The 23,094-nt window shown below is 51.4% G+C and overlaps 12 protein-coding genes across 12 annotated transcripts; 6 read left to right on the top strand and 6 right to left on the bottom strand.

Moving 5' to 3' along the window:
- Positions 1-666: 666 nt before the first annotated feature.
- GNI_133350 (hypothetical protein) lies at positions 667-2,052 on the top strand (the record flags this gene model as incomplete). The annotated part of the gene is made up of 1 exon (XM_011133974.1): positions 667-2,052. The coding sequence occupies one exon, from the start codon at positions 667-669 to the stop codon at positions 2,050-2,052; it is 1,386 nt and encodes a 461-aa protein (XP_011132276.1).
- Positions 2,053-2,567: 515 nt separating this feature from the next.
- GNI_133340 (protein kinase domain protein) lies at positions 2,568-4,243 on the top strand (the record flags this gene model as incomplete). Its single annotated transcript, XM_011133973.1, has 2 exons — positions 2,568-2,784; positions 2,850-4,243. 2 exons carry the CDS (start codon positions 2,568-2,570, stop codon positions 4,241-4,243), a joined length of 1,611 nt encoding a protein of 536 aa, XP_011132275.1.
- Positions 4,244-5,616: 1,373 nt separating this feature from the next.
- Positions 5,617-6,981, bottom strand: GNI_133330 (hypothetical protein; the record flags this gene model as incomplete). The annotated part of the gene is made up of 1 exon (XM_011133972.1): positions 5,617-6,981. The coding sequence occupies one exon, from the start codon at positions 6,979-6,981 to the stop codon at positions 5,617-5,619; it is 1,365 nt and encodes a 454-aa protein (XP_011132274.1).
- A 266-nt stretch (positions 6,982-7,247) lies between these two features.
- Positions 7,248-8,632, bottom strand: GNI_133320 (putative phosphotyrosyl phosphatase activator; the record flags this gene model as incomplete). The annotated part of the gene is made up of 2 exons (XM_011133971.1): positions 7,248-8,453; positions 8,528-8,632. The coding sequence occupies 2 exons, from the start codon at positions 8,630-8,632 to the stop codon at positions 7,248-7,250; spliced, it is 1,311 nt and encodes a 436-aa protein (XP_011132273.1).
- Positions 8,633-9,009: 377 nt separating this feature from the next.
- On the bottom strand, positions 9,010-10,179 carry GNI_133310 (putative CAMP-dependent protein kinase catalytic subunit; the record flags this gene model as incomplete). Its single annotated transcript, XM_011133970.1, has 3 exons — positions 9,010-9,750; positions 9,789-10,075; positions 10,122-10,179. The coding sequence occupies 3 exons, from the start codon at positions 10,177-10,179 to the stop codon at positions 9,010-9,012; spliced, it is 1,086 nt and encodes a 361-aa protein (XP_011132272.1).
- A 36-nt stretch (positions 10,180-10,215) lies between these two features.
- Positions 10,216-12,558, bottom strand: GNI_133300 (putative transmembrane protein; the record flags this gene model as incomplete). The annotated part of the gene is made up of 1 exon (XM_011133969.1): positions 10,216-12,558. The coding sequence occupies one exon, from the start codon at positions 12,556-12,558 to the stop codon at positions 10,216-10,218; it is 2,343 nt and encodes a 780-aa protein (XP_011132271.1).
- Positions 12,559-12,612: 54 nt separating this feature from the next.
- On the top strand, positions 12,613-13,080 carry GNI_133290 (hypothetical protein; the record flags this gene model as incomplete). The annotated part of the gene is made up of 3 exons (XM_011133968.1): positions 12,613-12,830; positions 12,868-12,951; positions 12,990-13,080. The coding sequence occupies 3 exons, from the start codon at positions 12,613-12,615 to the stop codon at positions 13,078-13,080; spliced, it is 393 nt and encodes a 130-aa protein (XP_011132270.1).
- A 244-nt stretch (positions 13,081-13,324) lies between these two features.
- GNI_133280 (hypothetical protein) lies at positions 13,325-14,728 on the top strand (the record flags this gene model as incomplete). Its single annotated transcript, XM_011133967.1, has 1 exon — positions 13,325-14,728. One exon carries the CDS (start codon positions 13,325-13,327, stop codon positions 14,726-14,728), a length of 1,404 nt encoding a protein of 467 aa, XP_011132269.1.
- Positions 14,729-14,808: 80 nt separating this feature from the next.
- On the top strand, positions 14,809-15,456 carry GNI_133270 (hypothetical protein; the record flags this gene model as incomplete). Its single annotated transcript, XM_011133966.1, has 1 exon — positions 14,809-15,456. One exon carries the CDS (start codon positions 14,809-14,811, stop codon positions 15,454-15,456), a length of 648 nt encoding a protein of 215 aa, XP_011132268.1.
- A 172-nt stretch (positions 15,457-15,628) lies between these two features.
- GNI_133260 (phosphdiesterase) lies at positions 15,629-18,018 on the top strand (the record flags this gene model as incomplete). The annotated part of the gene is made up of 2 exons (XM_011133965.1): positions 15,629-17,106; positions 17,148-18,018. The coding sequence occupies 2 exons, from the start codon at positions 15,629-15,631 to the stop codon at positions 18,016-18,018; spliced, it is 2,349 nt and encodes a 782-aa protein (XP_011132267.1).
- Positions 18,019-18,308: 290 nt separating this feature from the next.
- On the bottom strand, positions 18,309-20,192 carry GNI_133250 (putative phosphate transporter; the record flags this gene model as incomplete). Its single annotated transcript, XM_011133964.1, has 2 exons — positions 18,309-19,980; positions 20,173-20,192. 2 exons carry the CDS (start codon positions 20,190-20,192, stop codon positions 18,309-18,311), a joined length of 1,692 nt encoding a protein of 563 aa, XP_011132266.1.
- Positions 20,193-20,996: 804 nt separating this feature from the next.
- On the bottom strand, positions 20,997-22,930 carry GNI_133240 (putative phosphate transporter; the record flags this gene model as incomplete). Its single annotated transcript, XM_011133963.1, has 2 exons — positions 20,997-22,872; positions 22,911-22,930. The coding sequence occupies 2 exons, from the start codon at positions 22,928-22,930 to the stop codon at positions 20,997-20,999; spliced, it is 1,896 nt and encodes a 631-aa protein (XP_011132265.1).
- Positions 22,931-23,094: the final 164 nt, after the last annotated feature.

The following is a 23,094-nucleotide window of genomic DNA, read 5'->3' as shown; positions in this document are numbered from 1 at the left end:
CCAGTAAGCCCACCCGGTGGTCCCACGACTCGTTCCTTTATTGGTTGGCGTCCTTTCTTTATTGGTTGGTCGCAGGCGAATCTTCCAGAATTTCGTACCACTGTTGCTGGTTCTCTGTACGTTTCGGGCCTCCTGATACGGACCAGGCTACGATAAGTGCAGCTCTCACTGTTACGATTAGCGCAGATCGCGGTTTGACGAAAAGTGCAGATCATCTAAGAAAAGGGCAGACAGAAGACGTCTCACTACAATCTGGTTGAATCCATGTGCTCATTAAATGTCCACTTACAGACCAACGCTTAGGTGAATGGATAGCCCCGTGGATAGCGCCGTACTGGGCACGTGCTGAGGGGTTCTAGATGTAACACCACCAGCGCAAGACAAACGCCGATCTCTCGGCGTGATTGGACGTTTGATTGGTCGGTATGATTGGTCGTCGCGCTATACGTGGAGAGTTAGATGGGTCGATGGGTGAACGATGGTAAGTGGTTGGGTGAACGATGGTGAGTGGTTGGGTGAACGATGGTGAGTGATTGGGTGAACGATGGTGAGTGGTTGGGTGAACGATGGTAAGTGGTTGGGTGAACGATGGTGAGTGATTGGGTGAACGATGGTAAGTGGTTGGGTGAACGATGGTGAGTGGTTGGGTTTTATACTTTTTAAAAAATGGAGGAAGTTCAAACGCCTGAGCATGGAGGTGGTGGTTTGAAGGACAGTGCACGCACTCCGAAGACCGAGTACGCGGCGACGAGTGAATATTATGAAGAATATGAGACATCACCAGGCTATGAGACTGGTTATGAAGAAGGGGAGTACCCGCAACCAATCGAGTACGACGAGGATGTTCCAGTTTATTGGGACATGGCAACGGAATGCTATTACTATTATGGCTACGTTCTGTATTACGATGACGAGCAATCTAATTATTATTATTTTAGTCATGAATCACAGGATTATTGCTACATTGAGCAGGCAACCTTGGACGCAATCAATGCGAACGAAATATATTCATATAACAATGACACTGGGGAGTACGTGATGGAGGGCGGCTGGGAAGAGGGCGGTACCCCGGCGGAAGGTGGGGAAGAAGCTGTGGAAGAAGGTGAGACTGAGGAAGGTGAGGAAGAAGGTGAGGAAGAAGGTGAGACTGAGGAAGGTGAGGAAGAAGGTGAGACCGAGGAAGGTGAGGAAGAAGGTGAGACCGAGCCGGAGACGGTGGCAGACCCCATGGATGTGCCCAAGGGTGGGTTGTACGGGATGGGTCTGGCGGACGCGGGTGCTCCAACAGAACTAAGTCCAAGTATGGCGGCGTTGCTGGAGCATGTGAAGGCATTGAATGCAGAGCCTGACCGGTTCCCTAATTCGATTGATTCATTCAGTACTTCTTATTATGCATTGGCGATTAAAGGGCACAAGGACTTATACGATATCTGTTCCGAAGACACGTCTGTTTTGGACGTGTATAAAACACGACCAAACGGGTCCTTCGTCATTGGCAGGTGCAAGAGAACGGTAGACGGTCTCATCAAGGGCACATTAGAACTGAAGTCACTTGCACCTTCCGAAGTGAGTTCCGTAGCCGGCGTTCTGCAATCACTATCTCTACCACAACTCTCCTTCATACGATTCCAAGCTCAAAATTCCCCATGGCTCAAATCACCCCAGCCTACCATGAAAGGATTCGCTATCAAATGCGATGAATGTATTGCCGAAAAACTCATACAATATGCTCTTGCTCAGGCCACTTTTGGATTGCCACCTGAAAGCGCATCTCGAAATCAACAACTACTTAAAGCTATGGGTACCCCCAACGTCAAACAATGCGGATCCTGGGCAATCTACTGCATGGGTGCACGCCATGAACTCAATAATGCCAAAGATCGAATCATAGGAACAGACGGAATGAAACATTCCTGGTGGTGGCTCACCTCTAGCTCTAGTCCCGCCATCAAGGGAGAATGCCAGGAAAACGACATCAAAGGAATCTTCTTCCGCCTCCAAATCAACCCAACCAACGGAAAACTAGATTTGAAGGCCCAATTTGACCGGTAAGACTCGATGATACTTTCGCAGACACACGTGCGGAACATACACGCGCGGAACACACACGCGCGGAACATACACGCGCGGAACACACACGCGCGGAACATACACGCGCGATACACACACGCGCGATACACACACGTGCGGTAAATACACTAATATTTCCGGAGTGATGTTTCGGGTCTCCGCGTTTACTCTCGCACACTCAGATTAACGCCCGCCCAGTAGTAGCACGTGAGGGGTAACACTACATGGGAGATGAATTTCCAGACTGAATCACCCATCCGTCTGGGAATCACCCATCCATCTGGGAATCACCCATCCATCTGGGAATCACCCATCCGTCTGGTATAAATTGATGATGTTTAGACCTCAATCATCGGAGGTCGTTTACCGGTTAGTGGCAGGTCGAGGTGAGAGTTATGTGAGATGGGATATAGCAGAGATCAGCTCTTGATTTTTTGGGTGTTTTGGGGACTTGATGTCTCGGTAGTTACAGAGTTGAAGTTTTGTTGGTAGTGTTTATGGACCCCCAACAGAGAACCCGACAGAGCGAAGGGTCCGCCGCTCCACGTAGCAGCAGCACTACTTCTTCGGGATTATATTTATCGGCTGGCGGCAAACGAGAGCAGGTCAAAGCCACGGTCCGGAATGTGCTGAGACGCAAGAAGGAAGAGGAGGATATAACACCTCGGAACTTCGCCCGACGTCAAGGTACGCACTCCCTCGCCCGACGTCAAGGTACGCACTCCCTCACCCAACGTACCGTGTTTGTTTCGTCCCATATTTTGTCACGGAGTTTGCAGGTGTGTCTTCCAACGACGAGGGTCCCGCGGAGGAGAGTCCCAGTCGATGGAACCCATTTTTCCGAAGGCACCACAACAATGTGCTTGAGAGCAGCAAGAGCAGCGTGTGGAAGAAGGCGATCCACCGCATCCAGGGCGGGCGGAGTGCTGACAGCGATACGAGCACGAAGGCAACTGACTCGCGGATGCAGTCTGCGTCGCCGGAGCACTATAGTGCGCGACACGGTGCGCGCAGTTCGGTACCCACGAGTTCAGCGCCTAGTGTGCACGGCGGCTCAGCGCAGGTTGCTAGAGTGGCTGTGGTTTCCGCGTCTACGAGTCAGCTGCCGAGTCAGTTTGGATCGCAGCGTAGCGAGGCTGCCCCTCGTCCGACACTGCGCAGCTCGAACCGCTACTACGTACAGCAGACGCCTCAGAACACACGTGTGCGTGCCGCCTCCCGTCCGCGCTCGGTGGCTAGACAGAGCATCAAAAGCAAACAACCATATTTGACCGAGAAGGGTACTCCGGTGGACCTGACTCGTTTCTTTGACCCGAAGCCGTGGAACCCCTCCAGATTTACTCGCTTGCAAAGACTAGCTCCCGCTATTCACGGCGAGGTCAGCCTCTTCCACGACAACGTGGAGAACCGGAAGGTGGTAATCAAACAGCTCACCAACAGCAGTGTGCGACCTCGCGGCCCTCAAGAGCTCGAGAACCCACTCGTTGAAATTGGTGCCATGAGCTACCTCTTTAGCGACCGTGCGGTTTATCCTGTCGATTTGATCGCGAAACTCGAAGGTGTCTATCGTGATGACCTTCACACATACCTCGTCACAGAGTACTGTACCGACGGCGAACTCTTCAAGGAGATTGTCAAGCGCAAAAGTCTCAGCGAACGACATGTGAAGGCCATCGCCCTGCAATTGGCTCTGGCCCTGCATTCACTGCACAAGAACGGCATCTGCCATCGTGACGTCTCTCTCGAAAATACTCTCATCCAGTCGGACCACACCGTTCGCCTCATCGACTTCGGTCAGGCTGAGTGCTGTCATGAACCTGATGGTAGCATGAAACTGATGCATGGTTCTGCAGGTAAGGCCTACTACCGCGCACCAGAAATGCTACGTGGTCCCTACCATGGCCCGCCCGTTGACGTCTTTGCTCTTGGTGTCGAAATCTTCATCATGGCCATCGGCTCGCCCCCCTGGGCTAAGGCTTCCCTACAAGACCAACGCTACCGAAGCCTCACCAAATATAGAACCTCCCTCGACATCTCGCTGCGCAAATGGGGCAAGCGAGATGGACTCAGCGACGCATTCGTCGACATCCTATCAACCATCTTCACCAGCAACCCCCAACAGAGACCTACCATCGAACAACTACTCTGTCACCCCTGGTTCTCTTGTAAATGACACACACATACGTTGCACACAAATTGCACACACACACATTGCACACACGATATGCGTCCACTGCTTGTCTGTTTATTTACAAACAACCCACCCGTTGTATAAACCCGTTGTATAAACCCGTTCATTGTAGACGACGCAAGCGTTTGGACTTGGGTCGACCAGAGAAACGTGTCCAGAACTATCCGTGAACACGCGGATCGTGTCGAGATGTACCTGAAATCCCATCCGCAAGGGGAAGACCTCGTGGATGAGGATGAGCGATAATGGCCAGCGATTTTTTGTGCCGAAGAATGACGAAATGACTGGCCAGACATCACCTCCGAAAAAGGCTTTGTGTAGAGAGCGCGTTTGTGACACCCGCGCGCGTGTGTGTGAAAGCTGACAGGATGCAGGACGACGAGAAGGTGTCTGTGGGAACGATCCAAGGTAAGCGTCCTAGAGGAGGCAATCCCTGGAGTGTTGGGAACGAACGGATCCTGGGAATGCACGCGCTAGAAAATTACATCGAAATATTCAGTCACATGGATGGTGGATCAATCTCGAACGTAATTAGCTAGCTGCTCGATTGATGGTCGTGGAGGCCGCGGCTTGGCCCTCGTCGGCCTGTACTGTATTACAATATTCTATTCTTACTCTGTCTGTCTGTCCGTTCAGCGCCTGCGTGAGTCAACACGGGCAGGTGACTCTGCACACACGTGTTTGCACACACGTGTTTGCACACACGTGTTTGCACACCGGTACGCTTTTGGCAAGTTTATTGTCAGGTTCCGCGCCTTATTTTCATGTCACTGTAGGTGCGCTGCCGCGCGAGTGTACGAATCACTGTATTAAAGCGACCAACCGGTTTTGGCTGCCGCTTGACCTAGTTTGTCTTGAAGAGGTGATTTTGTTTGTGATACGTGCCATCACAGCGCACGAACATAGACCGAGGCTTTGCCCGGCTATACGTGCCGAAGTGTTGCTGTGACAGGTATTATTTTGTGTGTCAGCTCCTCATCGAGTGATGCCGAGAAATTCATCTCGACCCCCTTGATGAGTCCCGAGCAGCACTTGTAAAGAAGTTATTTGTGGTCAATGATACCTCCCCCTTTCGGACGATACCGAAGTGGAGGGTGTCACGCAGCATGGAGGCGTGCGTACTTTTTGCGTAGGCAATAAATGTTGCCAACCCCACTAGCTCCAACCCGTCAAATACGCCCGTCAAATACGCCCCCCAGAGAACGGGTGGACCCCTCCTGCTGTCACCCTTCCTTCACCCTTCAACCCATTACTATAACCATCCATTCTCACTCACCAAAAAACCATCCTATGATCTGACGGCGTGCTCTCCGCTTCGGTGGATGGCTCCATCCAAGTCAGATCGTCACTCCCGATCATGTTCGATCGATGGATTTCCACTTGGTAAGTTTCTCACCACATCTCCCGAGCCAGCCTCCTCCATCCGGATAGGAGTCATAGCCCGATTCGATGCACGGTTCGAGTCTGCCGCCGTATGCCTTCTCCATGAATCCACTCGACAGTTGGCGAAGTGGAATGGCTGAAGAACAACTTTCCACGGTGTCCGCGCTACTAAATGTCATAAGGAAATACTTGCTGAAAGTTGCACGGGACTCCAGTTTAAAGGCCACTTGAGACGGTGTGCAACTAACGTCTTTGGAAATAACGCGCTTGCCGCTAACCGTCTTCAAGTCTGGATCTCCTGGCTTGTCAAGACACGCGTGTTGGCCACACGCGTGTTGGCCGTGTTGGCCACACACGTGTTTGCCACACACCTGTTCGCCACGCACGTGTTTGCCACACGTCTGTTCCTCAAACATGTGATTGTAAACGTGTTGGTCTACCTCACTCGAATCTCCTGCAAGCAAGGAACTGTGTTTCCCTTGCGCAGAGAACGTAACATGCGATGAACCCGCTCTTACGTCAGCATCAATGTTGTAGTTGGCAGTCGATGATTGACTGCGCTCTTCGTCCCTGATCAGCGAGGCAGTCTCTGCCGTGGTCCTGGCGTTGAACCTGGGCAGGGCGACATTCTTTTTGAACCAGGCCGGCCTTGGAAAGCGTTTGGAGGTGCAAGGACTGACTGGCCTAGTAGTGACCAAGATATATGTGCTGCTAGATGCAGTCGAGTCGCCACTTGATCTAAGGGTATCGGCCACGGATGAATTCTCAAACGACGCTGGGAGCAAAGCCTCCTCCGTTTCGTCTGGAAGAACTAGCGCGCCGTCCGCAAGATCTTCACCGTCCAAATTCCTTGTTTGCAGCATCAGAAACAAGTCTTTCTCGTTCCCCGAGAGATCGGGTTCAGGAAAATTGCGAGGGACCACTTGCATTTCAGTGGCCAGCCTGTCTAAGCTTCCGACCACCGACCAGTCAACAGTCCCATCTTCGGCGACTCGACTATCAGTCGTTCGATCCTCAGCCACTGAGATGTCGATCCCATCTGCCATATCATCTAAAGAGTCACCCGTAATTTCAACGGCATCATTGTTGCAGGAATAATTTTGAGAAAGAGATCTAACGCAATACAGAACATGTTCCGAGTTATCCAGGTCCGTTGTTCTGGAACGTAGGCTCCCGTCGGCGGTCTTAGATCTTTTCGGAGTGCAGCTCTCTGTGATTAACCGCTGCACTGTAGTTTTCCGAGGGGCCAGTCGGACCTTGGCTATATCCGGAAATAGTTCATCTAGCGTAACAAATACCGGTATGTCTTTTTTGATAAGTTTCGAGTTCACATTCATGGATAAAAAACTCGCGCCTACCACGATCATTAATTACTGGTCGGCTAACGTGACCGTCTGCACTGGCGGATAGACACTGGTGAATAGATAACAATATTTGCGCATGTTAGCGCACACGTGTGTGGCGCGCACTAAACACGTGTTTAGCATGTATTTAGAACGCAAATGAGAAGACGGCTGGCTATTGAAGACGGCTGGTTATGGAAGATCGGTGGTTATGGTAGATCGCTTGTTATGGTGAATCGCTGGTTATGGTGAATCGCTGGTTATGGATGTATATATTTGCCGCATGGTAGATGCTGTATTATTGTAAATGTGGAGAGGATGTCTTTTAGAAACATTAAAGTAAATCCTTTAAGGAGCTTGTCCCATGTTTTGGTAGCGGAGATATCGTAGAGGAGCGGACTAGTCTCATGAAAGGGGGCAGTTGACTTAACGTTCATGATATGTCGTATACAGTTTATGTATAGGTAACTGTCGGCCAAGCTAGATTTGGCGTATTCCGGTTTGACTATATCCGCTGGAGTCAAAAGGTCGGCGTTGTTCTTTAATTGATAAGAGCCCCACAGGAACGGAATGAATTGGTGGTCGTCAAGGCCCCAGACGCCGCGGCTGCCAGCGGGCTCCAGTTGATATTGAATCTGAATTTGGCGCACTAGCTCCAGATACCGCATAAAGACACCTAGGACAATCTGACAGCCCTCATGCTTGTGGGACGTCTTCAATATTTCTTCAGATATACCCAGTGATCGAGCTACGGGGCACTCGGCCGCCCGGAGTAGCTCATTTGACTTTAGGAGCTGGCTTGACCTACGACCGCGAGCGGCCTTAGTCAAATCATCAGTCGACTTGCATGCCTCACTCGAGCAACTCTCAGAAGACCGCTCCCCCACACTTTCTTCCTCTTCACCCAGGTCTTGTAATACAAGGTCCTCCTGATAGAGAATGAATAAGGCGCAGATGAAATTCAACTCGTGACCTGATCCATAATCCAAACGAATGGGATTACCGAGCGACCGCAACCAGTATACTGAGAGCTCCTCCATCACAGTCGCAGCCCATTCATCCAGTCTCTCAGGGGGGTCCGAAACAGGAAGGTCCGAAACAGGAAGGTCGGCAACAGGAGGGTTAGAAACATTGGAGTCGGCAACAGGAAGGTCGGCAACAGGAGGGTTAGAAACGTTGGTGGAACAGTCAGCATGTGAATCCTCCATCGCCTGATAATCATTTAAACGGATTTTCTTGAGTTCAATCAGGTGATTCCTCAGATGTCTATCCATGAGACGAGGTAGAGCGGCTTCAACCTTGCCCATGAAATCCCTGTACGCTAGATTTCCGTACCGTTGGTGCTTCGGGTCGTCAACAGGCGGCGTAGCTTGACATAAACCCCTGATATCATTCAACAGAGCCATATACCCCTTGAGTACCGGGTTAGTGACATTGTAGCCTAAGCCTTTACATCCCTGGATACTCTACGAAGAATCTTTGTGGACACCACGCACGCACGACTTAGACACCACGATGAAATTCATGATAGTGCACGTACTTTACCCAGCAATGCAATAAAAGCGCTTAGGTCTGCTGCCACAGGTCCGGCTGCGAATTTCTGGACCTTTTCCGAAGTTGTCAGTTGGGGATAAGGAGGTGCCATTGTCGTCGAAAAAAATTTCCTGGTCGTTTGGACGTCGTCACCCAACTCGGTAGCGAACCGTGCATGAGCTAACGCATAGCTTTTGCATGTTCCCTGGGCAAGTTATGAGCCCAGGACTGACTTGGATCATTATGTCATTCGCTCATTTATATCAATGGCTTGTTTATATCATTCGGTCGTTGATATCAAGTCGGCGGCGCCTTGGTGGTAGCGAGTCTGTTGTCAACCTAGGTGCGTCGGCGGGATAGGTACGGGGATCGCCTGTATCGTGTATAATCACTTTTTGGACAATATCGTACCACTCCGCCGTTGACTGACTTATCGCTGGGTTACCGACAAGTTGACTTACCTGCCCATCACTCACCGAGTAGACTGGTTTACCAGTCAAGAAAAGGGTCTTCGTGCCGTTGTATGGGTATGGGTTTCTCATTGCTTTCTGAGTACGTGTTGAAATTGTCCGCACTGGCAGGTACGACGACAGGTACGTAGGGTGCTTCAAGTTCTCTGTTATACAGGTCATCGAAATCAATAGGTGAGATGAACCGGTGCTTCTTAATAGATTCAGCTCCTTCTCTGAGTGTCCCATATCGTTTGGAAAGATCGTGCTGTAGAAGATGTTTAACGAGGCTTTTAGCATCCGGATCGAACCCTTTAGGGAAAAGGATCTTTCCAGCCAGTATCCTTTGGTATATTTGCATAACATCGTCATCCGTGTATGGAGTATATCCGGCAATCATCTCGTAAATAAGTATACCCAAAGTCCACCAATCCACACTCTTACCATGACCCTTATTCAAAAGTACTTCCGGTGCCACATATTCAGGTGTCCCACACAGAGTATATGTACGCTCCGGTACATGTTTAGCGAACCCAAAGTCCGTCATCTTAATATAACCATCCGTATCCAACAGTAAGTTCTCAGGCTTCAAATCTCGATACAATATATCTAGTGAATGCATGTACTCGAATAAACTGGCGACACAAGCCGCATAAAATCGCGCTGCATCCGGAAGAAGACGCTTAACCTTCCGCAAGTATGTAAAGAACTCACCACCTGGTACAAATTCCAATACGATATACAGATAACACTCATCCTGAAATGTGTTCAGCAATCGCACCTAAAATACATCACAGTTAGTCAGGGGGCTTGGCTTACGACCATCGGGTGTTGGAGTTGAGCCAGAATCGACTTTTCTTGTCTGATATGGTTAACTTGCTTCTGTTTGATTAGCGAGCTCTTGGTCAGTCGTTTGACCGCGACCGTTTCAGCTGTCAGGTCGCCATCTGGCCCTTTGATCCGTGCCCAGAAAACTCGACCGTAGGAGCCCGTGCCTATTGTTCTAACTAGTTTCATGTTCTGTGGGTCGTAGGGGTCGTACTCCGCCGACCTGCAAGTGGCCTTGGGTGGGCGGCGAGCCTCTCTCGAAGACGTCCCCTCTATATCTTAAAACAAAGAGATTTAACCCTCCCTAACTAACTACGCACTTACCCTGGTCAGTCGACCGAAATCTTTGGAACATCCGTTTCACCCCTTCCTTGAATGGCATCGCATGTGTGTCTGGGGGGAGGGAGGGGCACCCGTCTTAATTAATTAGGACACAAGCCACCGCGCGAGGTGGCAATGTGAGGGATGGCAGAGCGTGACCTCCTCCAGGATACCATACAAACCCACTCTCGATCGTCAACGTTAACCAAAGGTGACCAAACTTCTCGCACGCGTTTTTCAAATCCTGAATCACGATCGTCGGCTCAATCTCCGCAAACGACCTCGTTGTCAAGCGGTTGCCACAACCTACGACCTCGTACCCCCGCTTGCAACCGACGCCACGGCCACTGGAGCGCGTACCAACGTCCGTCAACATCCTCGTGTTGGTTCCGTCCGTCAACGTCGTCGTGTTGGTTCCGTCCGTCAACGTCGTCGTGTTGGTTCCGTCCGTCAGCGTGGTCGTGTTGGTGTTACCTGCCGTTTCATTGGTCGTGTTTTCGAGTGTGTGCTCGCGCACATAATCCCGGTACACTTGCGTGCGCGTAATGTCTTTGAGAGTGCCGGTGACGAGGTATGGGTCGCCGCCCTCGAAGGAGCATTTTGAGGTGCGGAAAGGAGGCACTGGTACGGTTTGATTCAGGGAGTACGAACAGGAAAGGAAAATGCTGCGGCGATCTTTCATAGGCAGACTGAGAACGTTCACATTCCAGTCCACGTAACACAACCTCATGGGACGTCGATCGAAGTGCTCGGGAACCCCGATATTCACATAGGCCAGTACGCCACTACCCGCCAAGGCTCGGTCCACGATGGTGCTGTCGTTCTTCAAAGAAACTTGAGTAGTGTTGATGGAACGCAACTGGGTGGGCAGCCCGTCGCGACTTCCGGTAGAGTCGGCACCTGCACTGTCGTCGTCGTCCTCGTCGCCTCTAGTTGCGTATTCCGCCTGGCTTTTTTCCACTTGGTTCTTTTGCGCGGCTCCCAGGGGCAGATCCCAGTCGTAGTTTCTTTGCCGAATATCCACCCGTTCCTCTTGCAAGTGGCGTTGAAGGTGGCGTTGAAGGTGGCGTTGAAGGTGGCGTTGAAGGACACGCTCAACGAGCTCGGGGGAAAAGTCATTGCTGACGTCAACTTCTACGATGGGCTTGCGGTTTGCAGGGAGCAATAAGGCAGACGTTCTCGAGAACAATGGTCCTTTAAGTTGCTGACATTCCGCTGTAATATGGGAAGGAACCAATTCCAGTTGTGCCGCAACGCTGGCACGGTTGTAAGCCATTAAAGAACCACCAAACGATCCCTCCAAAGTCCAGTTCGACGGCGAGTCGTACTCGAGCTTTATAATTGTTGAATCAAACTCTACTTGGTCGAACACAACCATGGGCCTGAACAACATAAGGCCTCCCAGCATACCCAATAGAAACATGCCCAATAGGGAACCTAGAACCTTTAACAAGCGGAAGTGACTAGGCTTGGTTGACCCATATGTTGGAAAACGCTCACTCAATGAGTCCCGGATGTCAAGTACTCGATTCGCTAATGTATGAGTGTAATCTCGTCGTAGCAACTCGGACGGCAACTCCCTCCGACTCAATTCCATCTTGAGCATGTCCTTCCTCATAGAGATAACTCTTGCCAATTCCCTGCGCTGCGTCAGCCTTCGACGGATAGGACCGTTGACCAAGGGCCGACTTGTTGCCTGACTATGGGTAGGGCCATCATCCCACGCGTCGTCGTCCACGTCTTCGTTCTTGCTCACATCCTTACTTCTGCGTCCTTGCGATCTCTTTGCTGGACGTTTGTTTCCTGAAGCTCTACTTGCTGGACCCCTATGTAGGAGGTCATTATTGTTATTCTTTCGGCCCATGCTAGGATACGTGCGAGTCTCATATGCATACAATTTAATATTTTCCACGTCCAGACTCGGATCTCGCAATACCATTGAGACAGTCTCAACCGTGTACGGTACATAATCTCGCGGCAGGCAGAGTTTACTTATAATGCCCCATAACGACCATATAAACGGAGTAGGACGCGGACATTCGCTATGTAGTACGTGCCCCAATCTTCTCGCGCCCGTTGACTCATGGAACCCCAACACACCTCCTGGCTCCGGGATCATATTTGGGAGCGTCGTCACACGACCATCCGTCAAGGGCTGGTCAAGCGCATCCATGTACCGACGACGCATCGTTTTCATACTAGCTCGACGAGGAGTGGCAACTTTCAACTTAGGTGGCCGAGGCCGGGGACTTCGGGGTTCTGCCCGAACTGCAGGACGCTCCTCATCCAGAATCGTTTCGTCTCCAACTCCCGATGTAAGATAATCCCGCCCAAGCTCTTGGACTGCGGCCTCGACACTCTGAGTACCGATTAGCCAGAAATCATCGCTCTCCTTCTCGCTATAACTTGAGTCACTAACTACATTGTCCCGCGGAAGCATTTACGAGCATTTAACTTCATTTAAGAAAAAACACACGCGTGTGCTCCTTGCAAAATGAAGGCGCTCATCATCGAGAATTTCGTCGTGGTCGTTGCTCTTGGCATACGTGACTCAGCCGCGTCGGCAGATGCAACGGGAGGCACTCCGCTGGATCCCCCAGCAGTTTTTAACGCCCCGCCGTATTCTGTGATCAACTATTTTGCGCCCTTCCCCTATAAATCCATACAGGATGGGCTTGATGAGTCCCGACTGACACAAGAGACGTTCAAAGAGTAAAAATCTAAAGCCAATCAATGAACCTTCATGAAGATCCATCAAAACTGCCCTGGATGAAAACGCGGCCAAGGCGGCAATGAGACGAATCGATAGCACGCTGGATGCTACCTCTAAAAGGTACGTCATCGCAATTAACTTACAAAGATTTAAATCAGCATTGCCGACACCGCAGAATCATTCGACAACATCGTGCAGACGATTGGTTGGCTGGGACGGGACTGGCTGAAAATTGCTAGGCTTCAATAACACCTGAACTTCGACCACCCTTAGGCCTCGACCACCCTTAGACTTCGACCACATCTCCATGGACGGCTGGTGTTATTGGCAGCTAGTTCCACCGACATACGGCGTTAACGTATGAACAGGGGAGGGGGCCTTTAAGCATCTGAGAAGGCTAGGGGGGGAGGGGGATTATCCGAAAGACGGCGATGGGAGATTATCCGAAACAAAAAGGTGAAGACAGGTGTTGGTCTTGGGGAACCTAGACCAGATGAATGAGAAAACGCTGGAGACGGGCGAGCTGAAGGGACGCAAGAATCTTCCCACCTTCTCCCTTTTCGTTGCAGGGCCGAAGGCGAAAGCCATACCAAGCCGAGAATATGCAAATTCCCCCTTGACGATCGGCTCGCTTCAAAGAAAGCAGAATCAGAATGTTAGAATAGTCAGTCCTGTGGTCGGAATTGGAGGGAATAGTCGAGGTACTGCAAAGATGAGCCGACGACAGCACAAGCTCAATAGCAAGGAATCCATTGCCAAGAATAAACTCAGTAGCAAGGAATCTATAGCCAAGAAGGCTGGCACTCAGGACTCAAACCTATTAACTGATGAGTCCAGGGATGACCTCCAAGGTGGCACTAAAGATTATGACTACTCTAGACATGCCAGAAATGACTCCGACGGGAGAAATGACTCCGACGGGAGAAATGACTCCGTAAAAAGTTTCAAACAGAAACAGCAGGAGACAGGTGAATCGAGCTTCGTCGGGGCATTGGCCGGACTTCAACGAAACTCAACGATAACTACGAATACTTGCGCAGCGGACAACTCCCCTACCCGACCACTCCCAACGGCCACTGGCGAGCACATTAGTCCACAATCGAACGATCATTTGAACGATCATTTGAACGATCATTTGGACGACCGTTTGCATAGGCCGCTGGTCTCGTTTTTACTGGACTCGGCTTCGCTGGACTCGGCTTCGCAGGACTCAGCCCCCCAGGAACGCGTTTTCGAGGACTCGGCTTCGCAGCAACGGGTTGTAGAGGACGCGCCGCCTTCGCAGGAACGGGTTGTGGAAGACACGCCTTCGCAGGACCAGGTTTCACAGGGCCCGGCTTCGCAGCAGGGAAATCAATATTCCGTGACTGAATACGACCGTTTGTTGCCGACGGTAGATTTGAAGTCCTCGAGCTCGTTGTTGGGCGGGATCTCGCTGTTGAGGAAAAGAAGTAGCCGAGCATCGAACGAAACGTCCATCACTGCCGGGGGCCTTCCGGAGGTGTGCCGAGAACCGCCGCTTACGTTGCTGTCGTCCACTCGTCAGTTGACGAGCGCTCAGGCGACCAGGGGGTTTGAGCAGGGGGAGGTGCAGACGAGGGAGGGGAAGGACAACGAAGCAACGGGGGGCGAGGGGACGGGTGGCGAGGGTGCGGGTGGCGAGGGTGCGGGTGGCGAAGGGACGGGGGGCGAGGGTACGGGGGGCGAGGGTATGGAGGGCGAGGGTACGGAGGGCGAGGGAACCATGGATCACGCGGAGCGGGGAGTGGGGGCTGCTTCAGTTTCAGATGCCACGGGAGAGGGAGCGGAGAGTGGTTCGCTTCAGGAGCGTTTGAGGCGTCTGAAGGAGCGTAGTTTGGCGCAAGAGAGGTTGAAGAAGAGTATTTTGGACGACTAGGGTTCTGGAGAACGGTACTGGAGGATTTAAGGTTTTGAAGGACGTAGAGGTGCACTGAAGAATATTCTTGCTCCTGTTCGATGGACGAGGAAGTGCTAATTACTTCAGGAGGGCCGATTCGGCCGGAGGTGGAGTCTAGGAGGGCCATGTTGTCTGCTAACCGTTTTGTATCGTTGTTGGTGGAGTACGGATTGACGAGTCATTTCCGGAAGTACCACCCGACGTACACTAAGTTAGAGGAGAGTCCGGTGTATCGTTTCTGTACCGTGAAGCCTGCGGGTGCCGGTGGACCGGCGGCCATAGTGGGTCGTTCGCTGTTTATTCAGGTGAATGTGGAGACAGCGACTCTGAAGTTGTATGATATGGTGAAGAAAGTGTTGATAAATTGCGTAATTGATGTTTCTAAGGCTCCAATCAGCTGTCTACGCAATGACCCCGATTTCCAACACCTGTTCCAGGATCTGGTGGATCTCTCACCGCCGTCAGAGGTCCTCGTACCATCACCCACTTCGGAATGTTTCCTCTTCTGGATGACGGATAAGCCTGCACCTATGATCATGTGGGCGGAAGACTCCGAATCTCTCAAGGCTGCCAAAATCGTGTTCCTGTTCGTATTCACCTATAGAAAACAACTACAAGCAGAGATTGACGTCCAAGATCAATATTGCAACATTATAGAAGACGCTCATCTTGCCCAACTCGAGAATACAGATACTTACAATAGATAAATCATAGAACAGATTCATAGAACAGCTTAACAGAATGTGTTAATAATCAGAAGCTCGTTTGTATCTCGTTGGTATGTGTCGTCGGTATGTCGGAGTCGGGTCAGTGTGTGTTGGTGTTGTGTGTGGAGAGGTAAAATAGAGAGAAGGTGCATAATACACCTCCTAATATAAAATGAAGAGTGATGATGTATCGAGACATAATGGAGGAGACATCGTCAAGGGAATTTGGCGGCGGGGAATGAGTAGGGAAAATCGTGAATGTGATCCTAATGATCGAGAAGTGAGGTGGTTCCCTACGGCATTTCGTAGCAAGATATTGGAGAGGTCGTATATAGAGTCAGAGAGGAGGAAGTTACGACAGCGGACTGTTCCTTTATCAATATTATGGACTATGATTACAGTTGTTTATTGGCTAGTTTTCGCTCGGTTTGTGGATCGTAAAGGACATTGGAGCAAGCATCATATTATTTACCATTCGTTGAATCTGGTGGCGGTGGTTTCATGTGTAGGAGTGAGCCTATTTCAAAGGTCTACTACGGCATGGGCAGAATTTTCGGTATTACTATTGATCTCTATTCCTTCCTTGTGTTGGGCGTTATGGTCCGGTTACTGTAGTGCTGTATTTCATAACGTTAGTTCGGATATGGAGGACGTACAGTATAAGGTATGGATGGATAACGTGGTTCATACGTTTGTCATGGTTCTTCTGGTATCTTTCGACCAGATTTTACAAGTGCGAGGTTGTGTGGCAATAGTAACACACACCTTGCTTTTATTGTGTTACATTGCCTTTCGAATTCAAGGGATCATAACACACTATCGGGTGAAGACAGGCGACGTCGCCTTCGTGTATACCGACATTTTGAATATTGTTGTTGTCGCCGGTCTGACAATTATGGTCTTCTCCGGCCGAACGATTCACGAGATGAGAGAAAGAATTCGTTTCATTCGGAATAGAGAGACGCGGCGGAAATTGAGTTCCATGAAACAAGAACAACTCCGTCATCACGTCAAGCATGGAGACGCCACCACCGCCGTTGAACGACTTGTTTCCATGTTGAGCAAGAGCCAGCTTGAGGTACGCGAACTTGCATTCGAAATATCGGGGTACGGAGACATCCGTATGATAGAGGCAGACGAAATTCTTCGGCAATGCAAAGACCTGGTCATCAACTGCGACAATCTATTCAGCGTGAAAGACCTTGCCGGTCACACAAACCGTACCGTTTATGATATCGCTACCATGTACTCTACTAAGGCTTCAGAGTTCGTGCTGCCCCACTCCGCCCGTGTGCCCACAGGCGGCGAGTGGCTCACTACCATGGACATCAACACCCATTTCAGTGCCTATGGAGACCTCTATCTTGACACACCCAAAGCCGACTTCGACAGCGTCAGAAACGCCCTCAAAGACCCATTCTCATACGACACTATCACTGTTACCCAACAACCACAAGGATTCCAAAAATTCGGCTACGCACTCATTACACCGTATCTCGAGTCACTAGATATTACCCCACTAAGAATGTACGCCTATCTCGGTATGATCGAGAACCATTATAACGACAACCCGTACCACAACCGAGGACATGGACTGGGAGTTGCTTTAATCGGCCAGGTCCTCACCAACGTTATGGGCAACGTGTTCCAGTAAGTGCTTCCATATCATACCACTTTTTTTTTTTCCTCAGTCCAGCAGCTGACGAAAGGGGCATATTGATCCTTTCTTGTCTGTGTCATGATGTCGGTCATCCAGGTTTGAATAATGCTTTTTATGTTTCGGAGGGCAAGACAATGGGAGCTCTATATAATGACAGAGCGATCCTGGAGAATTATCATTGCTTTGTAACATTTCGTTTAGCACAGTTACATCAGGGCTCGAACATCTTCCGGGAACTCCGACCAGCAGCATATCGTCGTGTGCGGAAAGACATAATTCAATTGATTTTAGCGACCGATATGTCGGCCCATTTCGCACTGATTTCAGAGTGGAGACTGAAACGTGAGAGTGGGAAAGAGATCCGCAGTGCGGAGGACCGTATCAATATCTACAAGATGATAATAAAGCTATCTGACTTGTCTCATGCATTGTATGACTGGGAACTGCACACGAAATGGTCGTTAAGGATTAGCGAAGAGTTTTATCAACAAGGTGATTTGGAGGAGCAATTAGGGCTGCCGAGATCGCCTCTTTGCAATCGAGCTGAACACTCTCGGTTCGCTAAAAATCAATGCGGCTTCCTTGAGTTTGTTGTGCTACCTTTGGGAACCGAGGTTGCTGCGCTGGCCGGGTACATGCCATCATCTTCGTCTATGGAGTTTGTCTCCATAAAACGAGATGCATACCTCGACACACCTGTAGAGGACCCGCAAAGCATTGTGGAACGGATCAAGTCGAACCTAGAACGATGGAAACAGTCCACTCATCTGCGCTGGGAGATGCCGCCACTTCCAAAGATACAAAGCTTCGATCTTCCCTTCATGATAATAAAACAGTACATGCTGGCCAAACTTCAGCCACCAGAGGATCCAAATCGTAACGTCATTCGAGGTCTACGATGATCCTCCCAGCTGAACAGAACCCTGTAGAGATAATCGACTTCATTCCAATCATGAGTTTGAGCTAATAGACCTCGACTTCACTCCCGAAAACTGTACTGCAGGCAGTCTCGCCCACTCGGTTCCAGTGTGGTACCCCTCCAGTGTGGTACCCCTCCAGTGTGGTACCCCTCCAGTGTGGTACGCCTCCAGTGTGGTACGCCTCCAGTGTGGTACGCCTCCAGTGTGTGGTACGCCTCCAGTGTGGTACGGCTTCAGTCTGGTAAGGCTGGAATCGTGGGTTGGTCTTCGACTCAGACTAAAAAAGGGGAGAGGTCTTGCGTCGTCACACACTGGTTGTCGACGACCTGACCAAGGCAAGGAATGAACCTGGCGACCTTGGTGGGGGAGTGAATGGCAAAGCTAAAGATGAGATAGGAGCCGAGAGCACAGAGGATGATAGTTCCAACCCACGAGACAGCGAGCTTGCCCGCAAGTGGCCAGTTGATAGCGCGGAAGTTGAGGTAGCCAAGTGTTTTCTGGGTGATGTCCTCGCCAGTTTCGGGGTCGATGTGTCTATCCATCAAGCCGACTCCGATCATGGCTCCCACACCGATATGAGTGGAGCTGATACTGAACCCGAGAAAGGAGCAGATGATGGTGATGGTGAAGATGGACATTTCCACGGAGAAGCCCTTGGGTGCGCTCATATGCAGTAACTCAATACCCACTGTCTGGATTACTTTGTACCCCAAAGTCATAAGTCCAATTGAAATGGACGAGCCACCTAGCACCAAAACCCAAATGGGAACCGCCACGGAGTCGAGGAAGGCACCCTCCTTGTAAATTGAGTAGATTGAAGAGAAGGGCGCAGCTGCGTTGCTCACGTCGTTCGAACCATGAACGAGACACGCCAGTGCCGCACTAACGGTCTGAAGGGCTTTGAAGTAGGCTTCGCCCCTCCAGTCAAACTTCTCGGTCAAGACCGCCAGTTCGTGCACGTTCTCGTTGTCTTCTTCCGCTTCTGCATGGATATCTCGATTCCAAGGCGCATTTGCCAGAGCCTGTTTCGCTCGGATCTTGCAACCCGTCTGCTCTCCGTCCTCTGTGTCCTCGTCTGCGCTCTGGGCACTCTCTCTGCTCGCTGTTTGGGAATCTTCCTCCATCGCCATGAGAGCGGCGAGCTTGGCGTCTTCAGCAATGCGCTCATCGTTGATCATACTTCGGTGGATCCACCAACGCAGCGGCCAATAGAAAATCAAGGCCAGCGCGAAACTGGCGCCAATAGCGATACCCCAGGCCGTGCCCAGATGGGCCGAGACCCACTGCGTCAGTTTACATGGTGAGATGTCCACAATTTTACCGTCTACCTTTTGCCGACATGTTTTGTTGCTCATAACCACGGGGTTGTTGAAGACTAAGTAAATGGCAATGATCCCGCATACATACAACACCAGGAAGGGTAACAGTAGCTCTCCCCGACTCACGGGATTCCCATTGCGCAAAATAAACTTCCGAATTAGGACGTAGAAACAAGCAGCGGTAATCATGGATAAAGCCGGAGCCGCAAACCACGCAATCACAACTTGACCCAAGTACGCCCAATGCACCGCCTGGGGCGATATGGCCAAGCCGCAGCCCATAAAACTTCCAATCATCGAGTGGGTTGTAGAAACAGACATCTTTATACTCGACGCCACAAACAACCAAACGGTCACTGTTAATAAAGTAGTCAAGTTCGCAATCAACAAGAAGTCCGGCAATTCTCCAAACCTCTCCGGGTAGTACACACCCTTCCTAACAGCATCCGTCACCGATGCTCCCAATCCCACCGAACCGATCAGCTCAAATATAGCCGCAATCACCAAGGCACCCCGCAAAGAGATCGATCTGGATCCCACCGACGTGCCAAAATTGTTCGCTACATCATTCGCTCCCATGCCAGCGCCAAGGGTAAAGCAGAAGATAGCCCCCACTACAACCGCCCTGAACAAACACACCTCACACACACACCCAACTCAAGTGTGTGCAAACACGTGTGCGCGTACACACGCGTTTGCACACACGCGTGTGCGCGTACACACGCGTTTGCACACACTTTCCGCCATCCATCACACCCACTCAAATCGCAACAACTCGGTCCTTTCGCAACAATGCCGCTCCAGTGCGGGCTCTTACCAGGTGTATTCCGTCAACATAGACAGAGCTTCAGCAAAATTGCTTCTGTGATTAAAAAAACTTTGTGCAAAGATGAAAATCCAGGGGCGGCGGGGGGGGGAGGGGGGGGGGGTTATCCGTCGTTTTAGCTTTTGTTAACCACACAGAGCTGGGGGGGCATTTGGAGCCGGCAAGACGTCGTTCGGTGGGTCTGAATTAGGCATGGCGGACGGAGTCCGGCAGCTAAGACGTGAAGACTCCGCAAAGGAAACTGTTGCCGAGTTCAACCACCCTCGTATTAAAAGCACGACTGCCCCCGATCCCCGTCCAGCCGGTGATTGACCCACTCTGGTGTCTGACGGTGATTGACCTACTCTGGTTGGTCCGGCAGTTGGCCCATTCTCATTGGTCCATTCTCTTTGGCGTACTCTGGTTGACGGCTCATGCAATGGAGGGATAGGAACGTGAGGAACATGGGACTACGAAGTTGGGGGGGGTTCCGTTCCAGGCTGAGTTTCCGGATTCGATTCCAAATCCGAATCGGGGGTCGGGTTTCAAGCCGGGATCCGAGCCAGTTCCTAATTCTAGGCCCGGTTCTATTAAATCCGGTTTGTTGGTTCAGGTTCCGTTGGCTCTCTTGGCACGGTTTCCTTGATATGGTTCTCCTGATGTGGTTACGATAATGTCCGGTCCAGCTTTTGATCCGGTCTCCGTTGAGGTCCGGTCCGGTCCTTCCTCTAGGGAGTCCGTTGAGGCTGGTTCCCTTTCAGCTGGAATCCGGTTGAGTCGTATGGGGCCCGGCTCAGTCGGCTGATGTCCGGTATCAATTGGGCATGAGGGTGAGGTCAGGTGTGGTTAATGGAGGGGCTGCGGATGGCGAAGGTCATAAGTATGTAGCCGGCGGTGCAGCAGAGGATAAGAGTACCAACCCATGAGACGGCTAGTTTGCCTGCGAGGGGCCAGTTGATGGCGCGAAGGTTAAGTCCGCAAGTTGTTTGGGTGACGTCCTGGAGAGTAAATGGGTCGAAATGCCGGTCCATTAGACCAACTCCGATCATGGCTCCTATGCCGATATGTGTGGAAGAGATGGTGAGTCCGAGGTAGGAAGCAGAGATGATAACGGTGAAGACGGCCATTTCTACGCAAAATCCCTTGGGTGCATTCATATGTAATAATTCGATACCGACGGTTCGAATCACCTTATACCCTAGCAGCATGAGTCCGATAGAAATAGAACAGCCGCCCAATGCCAACACCCAAAGCGGGACCGGGATGCTCTTGAGATACGCACCTTCCCGGTAAATAGAATAGATTGCAGCAAACGGTGCCGCCGCGTTCCCTACATCGTTGGAACCGTGGACTAGACAAGCCAGCGCCGCACTACACGTCTGCAACGCCTTGAAGTATGCCTCCGCCTGCCAAGGGAACTTCTCTGATAATGCCTGGATCTCTCCCACTCGAGACTCCTCCTGAGCCGCCTCCGCATGTAGGTCTCGATTCCACGGCGCAGGAAAACGACCCCCACAACAAGCACCTTCCACCTCCTCCAAAACCTCCGCTGACTGCTCCTCCACCGGCAACACCACCGCGCTGGCACTCCGCACCGGGATTTGACATACCTCTCCTGGAGTCGAACCGTCCGGAGTGGATCCGCTCGGAGTGGAATCCGGACCGTCAACCCAGTGGCTAGACACAGTCGAGCCGCCCGGACTCAGTTCGTCCTCCGAAGCAGAAGCAAAGTGCGCGCGCTTTGTCGACAGCGAGATGGGGGACGTCGCGGAGGCGCCCTCGCCAGCAGCATCCGACGTGCCGGCCGCGACTGAGTCGGTCCCAAAAGCGCCATCTGCAGCAAAGGAGAGAGTGCGTCTGGGGAGGTCTGCGAGGGTCCAGCTCCTGCCGAGCCCGGCTTTCTTTTTTTCTTGTTCGGCGGTGATGGTTCGTTTGGTCCAGAATTTGATGGGCACATAGAGGATGAGGGACGTCGCGGCCGCCGCCCCGAGACCGATGCCCCAGGCGGCGGGGAGGTGGGCGGAGACCCAGTGTGAGGCATAGCAGGGTTTTGTGGCCGCGATAATTCCGTCGGAATTTTTTTGCACACACGTGTGCGAGGCGAACACAAGGGGGTTGGAGAAGACGAAGAAGAGCGAGATGATGAAAGCGACATAAACGCAGAGCAACGGCAGCAAGAGGTTCGCTCGGCGGACGGGGTGTTCCGCGCGCAGTACGGCCGCTCGCAGCGCCGTGAAGAGCGAGGCGGCGACTAGGGCGGCGAGCAGCGGCGCGCCGACCCAGGAAGATAAAATGGTGAGGAGGTATTTCCAGTGGACAACGCGTGGCGAAATAGCTAGGCCGCAGCCCATGTATGCGCCGATGATGGAGTGTGTGGTGCTTACGCTCATTTTGAGCGAACTGGCGCAATATAGCCAGATGGCAACCGTGAACAATACCGTCAGGTTCGCAATTAGCAGAAATTCATGCGACCGATTTTTCGCCACATGCACCTCCAACTTGCCCAGGTCGTACACCCCGTTCCGCACAGAATCCGTCACCGTCGCGCCAAAACCAATAGACCCAATCAACTCGAACACCGCTGCAATGAATAACGCACGCTTCAACGAAATCGAACGGGATCCCACCGATGTCCCAAAGTTGTTCGCCACGTCATTCGCTCCCATCCCACCTCCGAGCAAAAAGCAGAAGATGCCGCCGACCGCCACAGCCCTGACCAAACACTCTAGTGCAACCAACTAACCACTTACCATGTGTACTCAGTGAGCATGCAACTTTCGAGGGGTACCCCTCGAAAGGTGGTACCCCATCCCAACTTGTTCTAGCCTCCAGGTTCTGGCATCCGCACTATGCTAACTTGTCTAACTAGTGCTTAGTTACTTCCTTTCAACTACTTATTCTTGTTTCCGCTACTTATTCTTGTTTCAACTACTT

The sequence above is a fragment of the Gregarina niphandrodes genome (assembly GCF_000223845.1).
Source record: "Gregarina niphandrodes unplaced genomic scaffold scaffold00034, whole genome shotgun sequence".
NCBI classification, from domain to species: Eukaryota; Apicomplexa; class Conoidasida; order Eugregarinorida; family Gregarinidae; genus Gregarina; species Gregarina niphandrodes.
This window is presented reverse-complemented; position numbering and strand designations above follow the sequence as displayed.